General features: G+C 44.9%; 5 protein-coding genes across 5 annotated transcripts; 2 read left to right on the forward strand and 3 right to left on the reverse strand.

The window, feature by feature from the left end:
• Positions 1 to 4602: 4602 nt before the first annotated feature.
• Positions 4603 to 6509, forward strand: LOC101778061 (UDP-glycosyltransferase 74F2). The gene is made up of 3 exons (XM_004975122.2): positions 4603 to 5298; positions 5508 to 5892; positions 5985 to 6509. Exons 1-3 carry the CDS (start codon positions 4639 to 4641, stop codon positions 6320 to 6322), a joined length of 1383 nt encoding a protein of 460 aa, XP_004975179.1. The 5' UTR covers positions 4603 to 4638; the 3' UTR covers positions 6323 to 6509.
• A 399-nt stretch (positions 6510 to 6908) lies between these two features.
• LOC101778458 (senescence-specific cysteine protease SAG39) lies at positions 6909 to 8133 on the reverse strand. Its single transcript, XM_004975123.2, has 2 exons — positions 7662 to 8133; positions 6909 to 7574 (listed from the first exon to the last, which is right to left on the reverse strand). Exons 1-2 carry the CDS (start codon positions 8095 to 8097, stop codon positions 6988 to 6990), a joined length of 1023 nt encoding a protein of 340 aa, XP_004975180.1. The 5' UTR covers positions 8098 to 8133; the 3' UTR covers positions 6909 to 6987.
• Positions 8134 to 9819: 1686 nt separating this feature from the next.
• On the reverse strand, positions 9820 to 11704 carry LOC101778856 (crocetin glucosyltransferase 2). The gene is made up of 3 exons (XM_004975124.3): positions 10958 to 11704; positions 10476 to 10860; positions 9820 to 10390 (listed from the first exon to the last, which is right to left on the reverse strand). The coding sequence occupies exons 1-3, from the start codon at positions 11669 to 11671 to the stop codon at positions 10053 to 10055; spliced, it is 1437 nt and encodes a 478-aa protein (XP_004975181.1). The 5' UTR covers positions 11672 to 11704; the 3' UTR covers positions 9820 to 10052.
• A 1190-nt stretch (positions 11705 to 12894) lies between these two features.
• LOC101764815 (UDP-glycosyltransferase 74F2) lies at positions 12895 to 14206 on the forward strand. The gene has a single exon (XM_004977769.2). It carries the CDS (start codon positions 12996 to 12998, stop codon positions 14058 to 14060), a length of 1065 nt encoding a protein of 354 aa, XP_004977826.1. The 5' UTR covers positions 12895 to 12995; the 3' UTR covers positions 14061 to 14206.
• A 949-nt stretch (positions 14207 to 15155) lies between these two features.
• Positions 15156 to 16277, reverse strand: LOC101779263 (senescence-specific cysteine protease SAG39). The gene is made up of 2 exons (XM_004975125.1): positions 15848 to 16277; positions 15156 to 15742 (listed from the first exon to the last, which is right to left on the reverse strand). The coding sequence occupies exons 1-2, from the start codon at positions 16275 to 16277 to the stop codon at positions 15156 to 15158; spliced, it is 1017 nt and encodes a 338-aa protein (XP_004975182.1).
• Positions 16278 to 18036: the final 1759 nt, after the last annotated feature.

Below are 18036 nucleotides of genomic sequence, written 5' to 3' on the forward strand. Positions count from 1 at the left end.
GTACGGTGTGGTGTGGCGGCGGTGAACGGGAGAGTTAAATAGTCGTGGCTGTCGGGCAGTGGAGTGGCGCGCAAGGTTCTTCTTCTGCCGTCGCGGCAACGTCAACAATTTTTGCGTGGACTGATGGCGATTGGCCAAGCTCTTTTGACTCGTGAGCTCGAGGTTCACGTTCCGCTATCAACTATCATATATGGGTTGCCGCTGTTCCGCCCTCCACTTCGTGGTTTCTTCCTAGCCCAACACAAGAACGGCGCTGCTGCATCACTTGTTTGTTTCAGACAACAAACATTGCAGTACCTTTTTGACAATACTTGTTTTAAAATAATGATACATTAAGCGTGGTTTATAAACTTTCATATTTGCACATAATGTTTAAATAAGAAGAATATTAAAAAAGAATTGTCAAACGTTGCATTCAAAAGTCAAAGGCTAAAAGATTTTTGAACCAACGGGGCGCTTATGAACCTATGGGCACTTGACTCTAAACAAAATGGATTTTCAAACATGATACACGTGATCTGTATAGTAGTTTGTTCAGAAAGAAATATCTATATGGACATAGGATTTCTTTGCATAAGAGATTATACTTAATTTCTCGTAGTGTGGGAAAAGTTTTAGTTATGTAAAATTATTGTATGCAAGGGGTAGAATTTTTTTGATGTAGAATGGAAACAAAAACTAGTTTTCCATGAAGACACTTGGATCAATCATTGTATTTGAAAATGAAATCTGATATCAGCAAGGCAAAACATTCCAGGTCATTCGGGATGAGGTGATTGGTTTGGGCTTTAGAAGAAAATTTGGAAACATACTACGCCAAAATGCATACATTAGTGACGGCTAAATTCATAATTGGTAATGGAACTTAGTTGCGTGACTACTATGATCCACGTTAGTCATGAAACACAACCCGTCAGTAATAAACACTTACCAGTGATATATTTTATATAACCCGCGTCACTAATAAATATCACTTTGACGCATTTTGTGAACGTTCGTGTCACTAATATTAATAGCGGTGATGTGTTTTCTAATAAACCACATCACTAATATGACTGACTAGTAACATGTTTTTATGAATGTTTGTGTCACTAATGTGACTTACCAGTGACGCATTTTCTAATAAACCGTGTCACTAATTTGACTTACCAATGACGGTGTTTATACTATCCACATCACTAATATAGATCACTAGTGAAGCGTTTAATAAGAGTTTGCGTCACTAAAGTTCATAGCAGTGACACATTTTATCCAAAATTGCATCACTTGTAAGAGTCAGTGACATGTTTTTTGTAAAACAATGCATCACTAATGATGAGTGCAAAAAAAAGAGGAGGCCCTGATATGTTCATTGCACATTACTTGCATTCTGAAATACAAAATCAACCTGCACTTCACTTTTTCTATTATCCCAATTCAAAACAGTATTGTACAGCCCATTTATATCCACATGAAGCCAACTACAACACCACATAAATCTTTAGTAGTACCCAACCTGTTCACAACCAATATCTGAATCCTAGTCCACAACTTATTCTGCTTGCAATCATATCACCAATTTCTGTTCTGCTTGCAATCATTTCACCAATTTTTGACTCTTGCATCTTCGCTTCTAAACCTTTAGTAGCACCCCATAGGCCCATATTCGTGGCACAGATGGTGCCTGGCCAATGTAGTGCCCGATCTCAAGACAGATGGTGCCATCAGTTGATATATCTACTTACTAACAGAATGCAGCTTTGGTCTGCAAGACAATATACACAGGGGCAACACATCAACGATGTTGCAGAAATCAATAAGAAATTTCAAAATTAACTCAACAGATAATCTATTCACCAGGCAAGACTATTAACTTAGATTGTGTACCACAACTATCATTGCTGAAACGTGCAAAGCAATGAAACTGAAAGCTCAACTAATCCTATAGATCTTCCCAATTCAATTCACCACAATACTGATTCGGCAAGTAACAGTTATCCAGTATCAAAGAAGAATTGACATTCCTTACCAGAAGATTGGTAAGGTACAAGGAATGTATACTGACTTTAGAATTTGAGAGCTCAAACTATATCATCGGAAGTTGGAGCTCTTGTGTCGAGGTGTTCGGTGAGCTCATGGATGGTGTGGGGATACAAGGGAGACCGCCCATTTGGCGAGCAAAGCATTGAACGCATTGTGCATATTCACTAGGAATGGATGGATAAGCAATAATAGACATTGTTTAAGGTTACTTCCTTTTATTTATGTCCAATTTCTCCTTTTTATTTACTTGTGATCAACTATTGAGCTGAAGACTGTAAGAACTTGGCTGTGTGCGTTTATCGTAGAGGCTAAATATATTTCCATTTTCTACAAAAAATTTGGTAGATTGGATATGTACTTGCTAACTCAACAGGTGTTACTTGCATTAGTGACTATAACAAAAATAATTGCAAATAAACTTGAAACCAGAGTGCATGGTCAGTGGAAAAACAACTTCGCTACTGAAACCTGCAGCACTAGGACGGGAAGGGAGGCAGAAGGCCATGGCTCACCGTTGGAGGAGCCTGACAGTCAACAACATTGTGTAGACGCTACACTACAAGAAATGTGTTGATCTATTATGAAAATTTTATGACATATTTGTTTTCGTCATAGATCTATGACGTTTCTGGCTGAAAATGTCATTGAGTAAATTTAGTGACAAAGTTACGGAACGTCATAAAAGTTGCCACTGTAGCTAAACAGAAATCATCACTCATTGTTACATGGTGGTTTTGTGATGATCTAAACTCCGCGAAAACGTCATAAAACAACATTGTTACCACTAGTTTATTAATGATTATAGCTATTAACGATTATTATGAAACTTGTAATGATAAATGGCTATGACATGCTATCTTATGAAATTTGTTGCTGCTATGCACTTTATAGTGATGAATGACTATGACATGCCATCTAATTATGTCACTTTTGTTTAATCTACTTTCAATTTGATTCCAGCATATTTACCATTCATAATTCAGATACGCTGCATAATTGAGGAACACTAATAATATAAATATTGGTACTATATACAAATACGTGGTCTGAAAATACAATAGACAGCACGGCAGATCACTTGCTCTACTCATAGCTAGGCAACAACCATATTCCTTGTGACCAAATCCAATTCCGAGGAACCTGCATAATGCGAATCGTAGGATCATTGTTGACGCCTGCTACATTTCTTACTCCCTGTTGGTAGAGCCAGTATTGCGACTCTTCATCATGCACATCATTTTCTAGAAAGTAAATATGATTTCCCTTCAAGTTAGCCAAGCCACAAATGGCATGCTCTTGTACAACAATACACTTGTCAGGTCCAAATAGGATGATCTTATTCTAGAACTCTGCCTAGGAAATAAATGTGATTTCCCTTCAAGTTAGTCAAGCCACAAATGGCATGCTCTTGTACAACAATACACTTGTCAGGTCCAAATAGGATGATCTTATTCTAGAACTCTGGAGCTATTTCCCAGGGAATAGGCTGCCAAATGTCACCAATGAATGAATGCAGAGTAAATTCCACCACCTCAACATCTCTCTCGTTGATGTCCTAGCTCCACGAGCTGTACATCCTCTTCTCCCGAACAACAAAGAACAATCGATCTTGATCTTGGAGTAGAGAAGAGTTGCTCATACCAAGAACCCATGATAACCGGAGTCCAACAGCTTCAGGAGGTGCTGGAAGATGAAGCCCCAAGTAGATCCGCATGTGTTTAGGAGAACTGCACCAGAAATCTTCCGAGGGAATAGTAGTTCAGTCAGATTGTCTTCCCAAATACTAGATGCATACGAGTAATGACCCTAGCGCTGAAGTAGATTTCAAAGGCCACAAATTGGTTAACAAAAGAAATGACTCTGCATGTTTCCAAGCCTAAAATACAAGCATCGAGAGAACCCATACGGCACGATGCTGGAAGTCGAGGAAGGATAATGTGCTCCCGATGAGACAAAGGATTCAGCAGGAACCCGATGCTCTCATCTCTGTCATCTACAGCAACAAGGCATCCAGATCCGCCGCAACCAATCAGCCTATGCCTTTTTCCAGCTAATGCTGGAAATGAGACCTCAAAAAGCCAGTAATCTGCGATGGATGAGAATGTCACTGCTCCAGATTCACTGATATGTTCAGATTTCAGAATCCAAGAGCTAAACGGGTGGTGGGCACTGTTGTCATTTTAGGCCGAGGTGGAGGAGGCCAAGGAGAGGATGCAGTCAAGGGAGGACGCAAACAGAGGGCCAGTCGAACAAGAATTTTTTTAATCAAGGCACCGGGTGCAAAATTAAGCACGGACGAAAGATTCTCTCCAATTATCTCTCGAAACAAACATCGGAGCTACCCTTAATCAAATATCACGGCAGCACTCCAAAGTTGATTATCCTTGGCGACAACGGAGCAGGCTGGTGATGCCTTTTGTTGGCTTAGGAAGCAACAAAGAAACGAGGAGGGGTGACGGCGAGTACCCAGTCAACGGAGCTTCCATGATTCCATCCATGCAATAAAAATTCGAGCTTCCTACGAAGTTGCGCGCCACTCCCACTGCAATCGACGCCTTGCTTATTTATACCCATTCGCCGATCCATTCACAGCGACACAAGCGAACCAAACCAACAATGGAGAGCACGAGCGCCAGCGCCGGCGCGCACGTGCTCCTCATGCCGTACCCAGGAGCGCAAGGCCACACCAACCCGCTGCTCGAGTTCGGCCGCCGCCTCGCGTACCACGGCCTCCGCCCCACGCTCGTCTCCACGCGGTACCTGCTCTCCACCATCCCGCCCCCCGGGGAGCCCATCAGCGTGGCCGCCATCTCCGACGGCTTCGACGACGGCGGGGCTGCCTTGTGCCCGGACCTCAATGATTACTTGCGCCAGCTCGAGGCCGTCGGCTCCCGGACGCTGGCGGAGCTTCTCCGGTCCGAGGCCGCCGAGGGACGGCCCGTGCGCGTGCTCGTTTACGACCCGCACCTGCCGTGGGCGCGGCGGGTGGCGAAGGCGGCCGGCGTCGCGACGGCGGCGTTCCTATCGCAACCGTGCTCCGTGGACGTCGTCTACGGGGAGGTGTGGGCGGGGCGGCTGCCGCTGCCGGTGACGGACGGGAGGGAGCTGTTCACGCGCGGCTTGCTAGGTGTCGAGCTCGGGCCTGACGACGTGCCGCCGTTCGCGGCGAGGCCGGACTGGTGCCCGGCGTTCCTTAAGGTCTCCGTGCGGCAGTTCGAGGGGCTGGAGGACGCCGACGACGTGCTCGTGAACTCATTCCACGACATGGAACCCAAGGTCAGGTTACCCTCACGGCCTCACCATGCCCAGCATCTGTTTGTTGTTTTGCCCCGGTGAATCTTCAGTGCTGCTTCCCACACTCTGCTTTTCCATAATCACTTTTCTTTACTCAATAATCTATGATTCTTCATCTAGAAGTGCTGTTTCTTTTATTCCCCTTCACTGTCATAAGATTTTTTAACACGTTTGTGTTGTTAATGGAGCAGGAGGCAGATTATATGGCACTAAAATGGCGCGCAAAGACAATAGGCCCAACCTTGCCATCATTTTATCTTGATGATGACCGTTTGCCATTTAACAAGACTTATGGTTTCAACCTATTCAGCAGCAGTGTGTCATGTCTGGCTTGGCTTGACAAGCAGCTCCCGTGCTCTGTAGTCCTTGTATCATATGGGACTGTCTCCGACTATGATGAAACACAGTTGGAAGAGCTTGGCAACGGATTGTGCAATTCTGGAAAACCATTCCTTTGGGTTGTGAGGTCAAATGAAGAACACAAGTTGTCTTGTGAACTCCGTGACAAGTGCAAACAGCATGGCCTCATTGTTTCTTGGTGCCCCCAGCTCGAAGTCTTAGAACATAAAGCCACAGGTATGGAAAATGGTTATTGTTCTATGTACAAAGGAAAATGGGACCAACTTATAAGCAATGCAAAAAGTTAGTGACCTAATTTTAACATGTAGGCTGCTTTTTCACACACTGCGGATGGAACTCAACACTGGAAGCAATTGTTAATGGTGTGCCAATGGTGGCAATACCACACTGGGCAGACCAGCCAACCATATCAAAATACATGGAGAGCGCATGGGGCTTGGGCGTCCGGGTGCGCAAGGATGAGAAAGGCTTGCTGAGGAGAGACGAGGTGGAAAGGTGCATCAAAGAGGTCATGGATGGAGATAGGAAGGATAAGTACAAGGCGAATGCCACTATGTGGAAGCAGAAGGCCAAGAAAGCTATGCAGAAAGGAGGGAGCTCTGACAAGAATATTGCTGAATTTGCCGCAAAGTATTCAAGTTACTAATTGTCAAGATATAATGATACTGTATTAATAGTTCATAATTTTGTGGATGTGTACTGTATGTTAATAATTCTGTCGGTGGATTGTAAGTGCTACTTGCCTGCATTAATTTGCTTGTCATATATACTTGGAAAGTGCTCTGCTCTATTGGATCTTCCAGACCTTAAATATGTGGATTATTCGACAGCCATTGAAACTGAAAGTTCCTTGCACTTGAAATGCCACAGGCTTCCTGCATGTATGGTTATTCGATTTCAACACAGAGAAGAATTTAACTGCCCATAGCAACTAAATTGGTTGTGCCTACTGCCTAGATCAAAACTTGAAGCAGAATTCAGAGGACCACGAAGCTCATTCAGTAAGCAGTGTTGCATCCATACGGATGAAGTAAGCAGCATATGGGAGCTCCAAACCTCAGACGTACTGACAAAAAAATATTGCAGAACATATTATATTAGAACTCCAAATCTCCAAAGCGATAAACAGAACGTCTAGTACTGAGCAGAGTCTTGGCACATTAAGAATATTAACATGATATTTTGAGTACATTACATAAGCACAAACTTATTATATAACAGATCAAATTAAGACAGTTTACAGATACATAAGAGTGAATCATCATGAACAAGTGGATGTACTGGATATGTGTGAGGCATTTGGATCAGTGACTACTCAGTCGGGTAGGATGGCTGCATTGCAAGACCACACATTCCCCTCTTATCGGAGATGTCCTTCTCCATTCTCAGGAATCCATTCTCACCCCAGGTTGTGCCCCAAGAGTTCTTAAGCAGCCAATACTTGGTGCCGTCGCTCGCCGTTCCATAACCAATGGCTGCAATGCCATGGTCCAAGTCAGTGCCGCAAGAACCGGTCATCACACCACCAGAGTAGAATTGAAATGTCATGTCTCCGCCATCTACCGCCACTGACACAGGCTGGTTAGCTACCGCCTTCATGAGGGCAGCCTCGTCATTAGCCGGCACATCCTCGTAGCCCTTGATGGTTGCGGCGCTATTGGATCCGGCCTTGCACTGGCCATCTTGTGCAGCGTAAGGGTAGCTGGACTCAGTGGTAAGGCCACCGTTCTTGATGATGAACGTGAAGGCGTCGTCCATCTCACCACCGTTACAGCCCTGGTCCTCGCCATGGACGTCACAGTCCACCAGCTCTTGCTCTGAAAGTGAGATGAGCTTGCCGGTGCTTATCTTGACAATGCCCTCCATGGCAGCCACAGCCGAGAACGCCCAACAGCATCCTGTAATCATTTTTTTGGATCACCATTATTGTTTTCAGTAAATATAAACATTTAAACATGTCTATGGTTATGCCAAACTGTACTTACCACACTGGCCTTGATCCTTGATGGGAGTGACAGCACCCTTGGTCCTCCAGTCCACTGTTGCTGGAAGCGCATCAGTGCTAACATTCGCATACCTGAATCCGGTAGGCACCTTCACCGCATTTGGATTAAACCCCTTGTTCGTCTTGGTGGCTCTGAACTCATCGTTGGTGAGGTCAGCAAACTGGTTGACGCCAAGCCAGAACTTGCGGTTCCCAGCGGCATTGAAGGTCTCGATGAACTTGACATTGGTCTTGAACACCTCGAACCGCCTCGCCTTCTCAGCATCGTCCTTGTAGAGGCGGCCGTGCTGGGCCATCCACTGCTCGTGCCTCGCCACCATGGCCGAGTCGTCACTCAGCTCGCGAGCTGCCAAGACAGCAGCGAAGAAGCAGGCGCAGCAGAGGGCGGCAAGGAGCAAAGCCTTTGGGGTGGCCATGGCCGGTTGGCTTCTGTCAACTGCTCAGGTGCTGCTGCTTGAACTTGATTTGTTTGGTGATTGGGTTTGGGTTGTATGTGGGTGTATTTATAGGTTCTTGTGTGTATGTTGTTTAAGTAGTATAAGAGGTACGGCGCTTATACGACGTGTGTGGTTTTGTTAATTGGTGGCGTGCGTGGCCGTCAAGTTGGTCACAATTGGTTTAAAAATTTGCTGTTGTGCATGAGACGTACTCCGTACGTTTTTGTTACAGCTGAAAACGACCACTGTTTATGTGAGTGTTCTCATCTAGGGGAAAGATTAATCGCAGGGAGGATTAACATGATTTTTTTTTATAAAAAGAGTACAAAAGAATTTGTTTGGGGGTTTCACAATGTGTTCCGTACTGGATGGGGCATGAACAAGTTTGATTGCAATATAATAGTAGTATCCAGGCAGGCACGTTAATCCAATCGAGTTCTTTAAACATTTCGTTAGCCAGGACAGCCCAAGGTGCTTCGAGTAGTTCCAGATAGACCAGCAAGGTAAGGATGGTGAGGATTGGCTCTGTGATGTGTATATCCTTCTTGACCATTGGCAGATATAGAAGCAAGTACGCCATCCTAGAATTTTAATGTGCACAAAGTTATCATTACTTCGTCAATTTGAGGTGGTTTATCTGCATCTAACACTTCATTCTTCGAGATGTTGAGCTAGGAGGTCATCACTGGAAGCAGGTTTTGTGGATATATAAGGGCAAATATTGTTTGATGTTGTCAAAAATATTTGGAAAAAGTCCAAATCACTACCCTGTACTATCAGCTAAGCTAAGTCTGGATAACCCCTGGACAATTTTTTGTTTACTTAACCCCTGTGGTTTCCTAAAATGGATCACTATTCACCTTTGGCCAAACTTTGACCCGGTTTTAATTTGCTGACCTGGAGGCGGATTTACTTACTAATGGTGCATTTTACAGTTCACCAACCAAAGTGACTGAGAATAGATGGATTCGGTACAACTCTGCATCTGAAGATGAAGAAGAAGGTGACACTAAATCTGAAGATGAAGATTTTATTTTAGGAGATGAGGACACTTCTGAGGACGATGAAGAAGCAAATAAGTTTAAGATGAATGCAAGCAACCAGAAGAGGAATCCATCTACCATAGCTAGAGGTCAGAGAATCAATCAACAAATGCAAGAAATTGCTGAAGAGGCAGCATTTTGGCAAGATGATGATGATGAGCTACCGATGTTTGACTCGAGTGAGATGCGTGGACGGAGGTGCCCAAGAACAGACGGGCAGTACCTGGTGGGCTGGGCTGGCTGGAGGATTTTTCTTTTGCATCTTAATAACAGCTGCCACGCTAGATGTGTACATCTGAGTTAGTAAACCAGGGTCCTAGTCAGCAAAACCGGGATTGAGTATTGGCTAAAGGTCAATAGTAAGCTGGTTTAAGAAATGAAAGGGGTTGAGTAAACACAAAATTTTTTAAGTGTTATCCAAACTTTGCTGAGAGTACATGGTAGTGATTTGGGCTTTTTCCAAAATATTTTAACCCTGCTTGTCCCAAATAAAAAAAAAACCTTGTTCATTAACAAGCTAAGGGTGTATTTGGTTTTGGGCTTTCAAAAGTGCTTTTGCTACCAGAAAATTCAAAAGCCAACCAAAACGAGGTGTTTCCTTCCATGTTAGAAAGCAGCTTCTCCATAGTACAATTTTAATTTTCACAGCACCCAGGGATTAGCAAGCGCCCTTGTTCGCAGTGAACTTTGGATTATTCTTTTTTGCAATTGTGCAGGAGGTCAAAGAATTTTGAGTTTACGATGGACAACAGTTCCCATAAAAAAGTAATTACCAAATTAGGACGGCAAAGAGCCGAAATTGAAAGAACTCTATTTCTTCCTGAACATATCAGAGCTGAATGAGCAGATGGTCTGCACCAACTGCTAACACAAGTCTGCCTAAATATGCTTTTAAGCTGACAAATACTTGGCTGCAAACTCTGCAATATTCTTATCTGAGCTCCCTCCTTCCTGCATCGCCGCCTTGGCCTTGTCCATCCATTTTGCCGCATTCTGCCTGTACTCCCCTTTCCTCTCCCCATCCATCACTTCTCTGATGCACCTCTCGACCTCCTCCCTCCTCAGACAGCCCTTCTCATCAGAAAGCATCCGCAGACCGATCCCCCAAGCGCTCTCCACGTACTTTGCTGCTGTCATCTGGTCTGCCGATCGCGGCATTGCCACCAACGGTACACCAGCAACAATCGCCTCCGTTGTCGAGTTCCATCCGCAGTGTGTCAAGAAACAACCTGAATGTTTAAAGATTGCAGGATGTTATATCCTTACGTATCTCTGAAGATCTAGTTCACTTCTCTGTTTTTTCTCATTTCGTACCTGTTGCCTTGTGTGCCAAGACCTCAAGCTGGGGGCACCGGGACACAATGAGTCCCTTCTCACTGCACTTGCCACGAAGATCTTGTGATAGCTTTCCCACCTCGTTGGGCCTCACGACCCAGAGGAACGGCTTGCCGGAATCGCAGAGTCCATTGCCGAGCTCATCTAGCTCATTGGCGTCGAGGCGGTAGACGGTCCCGTAGGAAGCGAGGACGACAGAGCAAGTGGGCTGCTCATCCAGCCACTCCATTGATGGTGCACTGCTGCTGAAGAAGCTGACACCGTAGGTCTTGTTGGATGGCAGGCGGCCGTCGTCGAGGTAGAAAGACGGCAACGTCGGGCCGATAGTCTTCGCGCGCCATGTCCTCTCCATGTACTCTGCTTCCTGCTCAGTTAGCAGATCATGTGAGCCTACAAGGTTACAGGAGCAGAGCAGAAGGTGATCACTGAGTTGATGACTCACACATGACTCAGTGAATCACCTGTGGTTCAAGGTCTCGGAAGGAGTTGATGAAGACGTCGTCGGCGTCCTCGATGCCGTCGAACTGCCGGATCGACACCTTGAGGTACTGTGGGTACAGGTCCGGCGCCACCACGAACGGCGGCAGGTCCTCTGCTCCGAGGTCGACGCCGATCACGCCCCGCCGCCGCAGCGCGCTCCCGTCCGTCATCGGCAGCGGCGCGCGCCCCGCCCACACCTCCCCGTAGATGAGGTCCACCACGCACGCCTGTGACAGGAACGCCGCCGTCGGGACGCCGGCGGCGCTCGCCACCCGCCGCGCCCACGACATGTGCGGGTCGTAAACCATGACCGCCACGGGCCTCCCTGCCCGCGCCTCGGCGTCGATGACCCGCGCCAGCGTCTCGGACCCGATGGCCTCCAGCCGGCGGCAGTACTCCACGGGGTCCGGGCACGAGTCCATGCCGCCATCGTCGAAGCCGTCGGAGATGGCCGCTACGGGGAAGGGCTCACCGGCGGATGGTGAGGTGGAGAGGACGTACCGGGTGGTGACGAGCGTGGGACGGAAGCCGTGGTACGCGAGGCGGTGGCCGAACTGGAGCATCGGGTTCATGTGGCCCTGCGCCGGCAGCGGCACCAGGAGGACATGGGCGCCGCCGCGATCTCGGCCGGAGCAGGAGGTCGTCGCCGTGGTCAGCGCTTTGCCCGAGCTCTCCAGTTTGCTCATGCTATCCATTACTGAGCTCAAGCTTTTTTGTGGTTGCGTGGGAGCTTTATGGAGGATAACTAAGCTGTATGGAAATTGCAGACGAGCGGAAAGTGACGGAGTGACAGGTTCTGTAGCCGGAGGAAGGTTCGTGACTTCGCCCCATGGCACGAGGAGAAATAATTCTCTTTGACTGCTGTTAGGATCTAGCACTAATATCATGCGAAACTTCGCATCCAGATTCCTGGACTTTGCGGAGTTTACTTATTATTTATTTTTATTTTTATTTGAATACAAGAGCGACGACAGGGATAGTGACAACAGCACCAAAAGTCTCAAGGGAGAAACAGCGATTGGACTAGGTTCAATAATACAAGACTGCAAATTATTTGTTGCTCGAATTTTGTCTCCAAAATTTTACGGATTTTTAACGGTTGGGATGGAGCCAAGGTTTAATTTTTGCTGCACGAAGAAGGTTGTGACTTCGCATGGCACGAGAACATGCACTCTTTGACTGCCATTATGATCTAGCACTAATATCCAGATTCCAAGTCTTTATGGAGTCTTTATTATTGTAGTTACGTATACTCCCTCCATCATAAATCAAACTATTCAAATTTTGAATAAAATTGTATAAAAACAAATGATATGTTATAAAATCAAATGAACATGGTACGAAACATATTTTCACATACTTACTTCTTGAAGTGGTAAATGTTGATATTATATCTCAGGTAAGGTTCCAAAACAATGCTTCCCAAAAAAGATTTTTGGCATTGTTGTCAGTGCTCCCTCTTGGCACAGAGCTTCTGAACTTAAATCTAACTATCATAAGTTTGATTCAGTTTATAGAGAAATATATTAACATTTTTTACGAATCATACAATTCTAACGCAGACACTCACATACATGCACGATATATTTCCGACTGCTTTTCAAAAAAAAAAGATAGTGGGACGAATCCAACCTATTGGGAAGTGCAGATGGTGAGAAAAATCATAGTAAGATTTTGAGAAAATTGATGTACCATTTGTCGATGTATAAATCCACGATCTGCACATGTGCACAAGATACCTTGATTGGCACGTAAAAGGTGCATATGCCACGATGGAACCTGCCCACCCATCACGTGCACAAATTATCTTTCATAGTAAAATAATGCTGTGGCCAATTCCAACTTGTGTTCTTAATTCCTCGACGACGGCCTTAAGACAACGAGCTGAGCTGGTCCTCGTCTTCTACCTCCGTCTCCATTCCCAATCCCAGAATGTCCAAGAAGCTTGCGCGCCACTCCACTGGACCACCTACTTAAGCAGATCATGGAGTGACACTGCAACGTCACCAATACCAAGCCATGGACGGCGCGGTCACCACAGTCGTCGTCCAAGGCGGCGCCGCCGACGGCTCCGGCGTGCACGTCCTCCTCCTGCCGTTCCCTGGGATGCAGGGCCACGCCAACCCCATGCTCCAGCTCGGCCACCGGCTGGCCTACCACGGCCTCCGCCCCACCCTCGTCGTCTCCCGCCACGCCCTCTCCACCGCCACCACCACCTCCGCGCCGTGCCCGTTCCCCGTGGCCACCATCTCGGACGGCTTCGACGCTGGCGGGATCGCGTCGTGCCCGGACACCGCCAAGTACCTCCGCCGGATGGAGGCGGCGGGGTCGGAGACGCTGGCGGGGCTCCTCGACGCCGAGGCCCGCGCGGGGCGGCCCGTCCGGGTGCTCGTGTACGACTCGCACCTGCCGTGGGCGCGGCGCGTGGCGCGCGGCGCCGGCGTGGCGGCGGCCGCGTTCATGACGCAGATGTGCGCGGTGGACCTCGTCTACGCCGAGGTGTGGGCGGGGCGGGCGGCGTTGCCGCTGGCGGACGGTGGCGCGCTGCGGGGGAGGCTCGGCGTCGAGCTGGGCCCCGACGACGTGCCGCCGTTCCTGGCGGCGCCCCAGTGGTACCCGGCGTTCACGGAGTCCGCGCTGAGCCAGTTCGACGGGCTGGAGTACGCTGACGACGTGCTCGTCAACTCCTTAAGAGGTCCAGGAAATGAGAAAAAATTGTTTGCTGAAAATTCAATATGTTGTGCATCGAATGTAGGTTGTTTTCTAACACATTGTGGGTGGAACTCAACAATTGAATCAATTGCTACTGGTGTTCCAATGGTGGCAATGCCCCAATGGGCGGACCAGCCGACAACGGCAAAGTATGTGGAGAGCGCATGGGGAATTGGGTTGCGCATGCGGAAGGGTTTAGTTAAGAGGGAAGAGGTGGAGAGGTGTATAAGTGAGGTCATGGAAGGAGAGAGGAAGCAGGAGTACAGGAGGAATGCTGCTCAATTGAGGCACAGGGCCAAAGAAGCTATGCAGGAAGGAGGCAACTCTGACAAGAATATTACAGAATTTGCAGCCAAGTATTTATCAATGTAGATGTCTAATGATGTTTCAGCTGGTGACTAATTTTGCCCTATGATTGTGAAGGAAACAATTCCTCTTTAGCAATTAGGAAACCATCTTTTTAAAAAAATAAGAAGCTTTGGTTCCATTATTGCATCTTTGTGGAGAAAGATGCATAAGATTTTCTGCGCCAAAAATTGACCAATAAATATTTCATATCCAGATCATTTTCAAGTAGTTCCCCTTTTATATAAGGCTAGTCCCAGTGCAAGGTTTCATTGCACTGTTTTCAAAGATACCACATCATCCCATGAGGTGTATTCTCATGAATGAAATGGGGAGTCCCAGTGCACAGTTTCATTTCACGATTTCATAGGATGCCCATGACATTTAATTGTGAGGTATGTGATTGGATATGGTTAGATGAAATGAAACTCTATAGCCCCCAATGCAAGTTTCAATAGGTTTCATAGTCTTGGAAACAGTGTATACACAGTTTCATCCTGATGAAACTCCTTCCCTCTCTCACTTCATAACTACCATGCCATGTCATCACATATGCTGATGTGTCATCGTATTTAATGTGCATGAAACCTCTATAAAACTCCCACTGGGATTAGCCTAAAGGGCTATTCTCTCGATTCCATCACTATCATTTAAAAGGTTGGAAGTCAAATAGTACTTTCTTGATTCAAGAAATGTTAAATAGTGCATATATGAAATTAAAATAAGAAAATGAAAACCATAAACATCAAAAGTTCATAACCCATCAATTTTGAGTCGTTCGATGTAATTGAAAAAAAAAGAAATTAAAATCCCTCCATTAAAAAAATCCCGAGACAATATAATATATATTTAGTGGATGGTGCAATTATTTGAAAAATGTGTTGTCTCACAAGTCCACGTATATAAAATGATGCAGATACTTTGATTACAACATTACATTATGTAGCTATCTGCACTATATGAACAAATACTTCCAGTATATTTACAAGGGTCATAAGCATAAATAAAAATTACACATATATTTGTACGATAAGATACATAAAGAACAAACTGTATGAGAGTACATAATGCACATAGTTATTTAATATGCAAAGATGTTTGTGGCGCTAATCACTTCATTTTCTACTCAATCGGGTAGGAAGGCTTCATGGCAAGGCCACACATGCCCCGTTTGTCAGAAATGTCCTTCTCCATCCTTAGGAATCCCTTCTCTCCCCATGTGGTGCCCCATGAGTTCTTCAAAAGCCAATACTTTGTGCCATCACTCTCCACGCCATACCCGATTGCGGCGATCCCATGGTCAAGTTCAGTGCCACAGGTGCCAGTCATCACACCACCAGAGTAAAACATAAATGTTCTATCACCTGCATCAACCGCAACCGACACGGGTTGGTTGGCCACCGCTTTCATAAGTGCCGCCTCGTTGTTGACTGGCACATCCTCGTGACCTTTGATGGTTGCAGCGCTCTTGGATCCACCCTTGCACTTGCCATCTACTGCCTTGTATGGATAGTTGGACTCAGTGGTGAGGCCACCGTTCTTGATGACAAATTCAAAGGCACTGTCCATCCAGCCCCCTTCGCAACCCTCGTCCATGCTGTGGGTGTCACAATCTACCAGTTCTTGCTCGGAGAGTGAGATGAGGCTGCCGGTGCTCAGCTTGACAATGCCCTCCATGGCAGCTACAGCGGAGAATGCCCAGCAGCAACCTGCAGTTAATCGTGTCATGGTAGGTGTCATCACAAGCTAACTCATGAACTAATATTTACAAAAATAAGACTTTATGGATGATCAATCGTAAATAATGTGCATACCACATTGGCCTTGGTTCTTGATAGGTGTGACTGCACCCTTGGTCCTCCAGTCGACGGTTGTTGGAAGCGCATTGACACTCAAATTCTCATACTTGAATCCAGTTGGAACACTTGTCGAAATTGGTTTGAAACCTTTATTGGCTTTGGTAGCTCTGAACTCATCGTTGGTGAGGTCAGCGAACTGGTTGACAGCAAGCCAGAACTTGGTGTTCCCAGCATTGAACGACTCAATGAACGCAACATTATCCTTGAACACCTCAAACCGCTGCGCCTTCTCAGCTGTGTCTTTGTACACACGGCCATACTCTACCATCCACTTCTCGTGCCTCTCCACCATGGCCGCATCGCTCAGCTCACGAGCTGCTAGGATAGAACTGCACAAGCAGGCGCATCCAAGGATGGCAAGGAGGAAAGCCTTGGAGCTGACCATGATCAGTTCTGGTGAATTTCTTACAGGTTGCTGCTTCTTTTCCACTCTCTTTGCTATGGAGTGTGGAATGGAGAAGCATGGTGTCTCTTTATATAGTCATCCTAGTGCTGTACATCGGCGACGGTACGGTGCTCGTAGAATGCTGTCAATCGATCAGCATCGTGCAGGTCAAGTTAGTTTATCATTAAATATGCTTGTTCTTGCTGAACAAACGTATGGTATCTGCTGAGAGAGACCCATAATCCGGTAGAAATAGAAAAGTAACCATAGAATGCTGTGTGGACACGTCTATATAATAATAGATTGATAGTTTGGGCGTTAGTATAAGCTGACCATGATTGAGAAGCAGTATGAAAGGACAACGCAATGGTCTGTATATAAGGTCTAATTGCATGTACTGGGTAGTTGTAAATTAAATTAGATAGCAAAATTACATTGTATTCTCTGTTTTATTTTTCAATTTAAGGAAAAGACTATGCACCACCTTCTAAGTAAAAACATATTGTAATTGTCACTCTTTTTTAAGGCTCCTTGTCAGATCTATAGATATAGAATAAAATGGTAGCAAAATTATTCAAATTTCAGTGAAAAATAAAATTAACACTCGCAAAGAAATAAGTTTACCAAGTGTTTTTTTCACTCGGCAAACAAATAAGTTTTTTTCTCTTCTGACCTTGAAACTTTTTCTGCTCTCCACATACAACATGTGGTACTCCATGTTAAAATTTGATATATTTCTGGAACTGTTTGCTATATTTAATTAATTTATTGCATTTCAAGAATTTTTTTGGTATCAGGCAAATTTGAACTGCGAGTGATTCAAATAATAGAATAAAATAAGTAGAAAAATGATATTCATGTTATTGAGTCTAGTGTGAGGCCTTACCCGGGAAATGAAAAGAAATTTCGAACATCATGTTCAGGAAACACGACTACGAACGTGTGGCCTAATGGTTTTTAAATTCTAAAAAAAGCAAACGAAGTCTGAAAAATCATGAGATTTGTCATGATGTGATGATATTATACGTGGAGGCTATGGTAAAAAATTGAGAAGGTTTTGCACATTTTGTCATGTACGATGTTTACAAACCAAAGTATCTCAAAAAAAGAATTGTAGCGTTGAGAAGGATTCGGTAAGATTTCGAGTCAAAGTGACTGTCGAATTCGGGTTTGACTTCAAAACTTTTTTGTAGGCAATAGAGAACATAGATTGTTTCATGTGAAATTTTGGTATTTTTTTGGAACCGTTTGATAATTTTAATTTATTAAGTGCAATTATAGAATTTTAATTGATATAAATTGAATTTGCACTATAACTGCATAAAATAATGGAATAATATTCATAGAAAAATCAAACATATATTGTTGAGTGAATTTAACAAGGTATTTTCAAAGTGTATTGGAACAAATTTAGAAGAACACGTTATGGAAAAGAAGGAAAAGAAGAAAAATGAAAAAAAAGTTTGCCGAGTTCTCCAGATCCGGCACTCGGCAAAGATGTGGCTTTGCCGAGTGCCGGATCTGGAGAACTCGGCAAACTTTTTTTTCATTTTTCTTCTTTTCCTTCTTTTCCATAACGTGTTCTTCTAAATTTGTTCCAATACACTTTGAAAATACCTTGTTAAATTCACTCAACAATATATGTTTGATTTTTCTATGAATATTATTCCATTATTTTATGCAGTTATAGTGCAAATTCAATTTATATCAATTAAAATTCTATAATTGCACTTAATAAATTAAAATTATCAAACGGTTC

This window comes from Setaria italica, chromosome VII, assembly GCF_000263155.2.
Source record: "Setaria italica strain Yugu1 chromosome VII, Setaria_italica_v2.0, whole genome shotgun sequence".
Lineage (NCBI taxonomy): Eukaryota > Viridiplantae > Streptophyta > Magnoliopsida > Poales > Poaceae > Setaria > Setaria italica.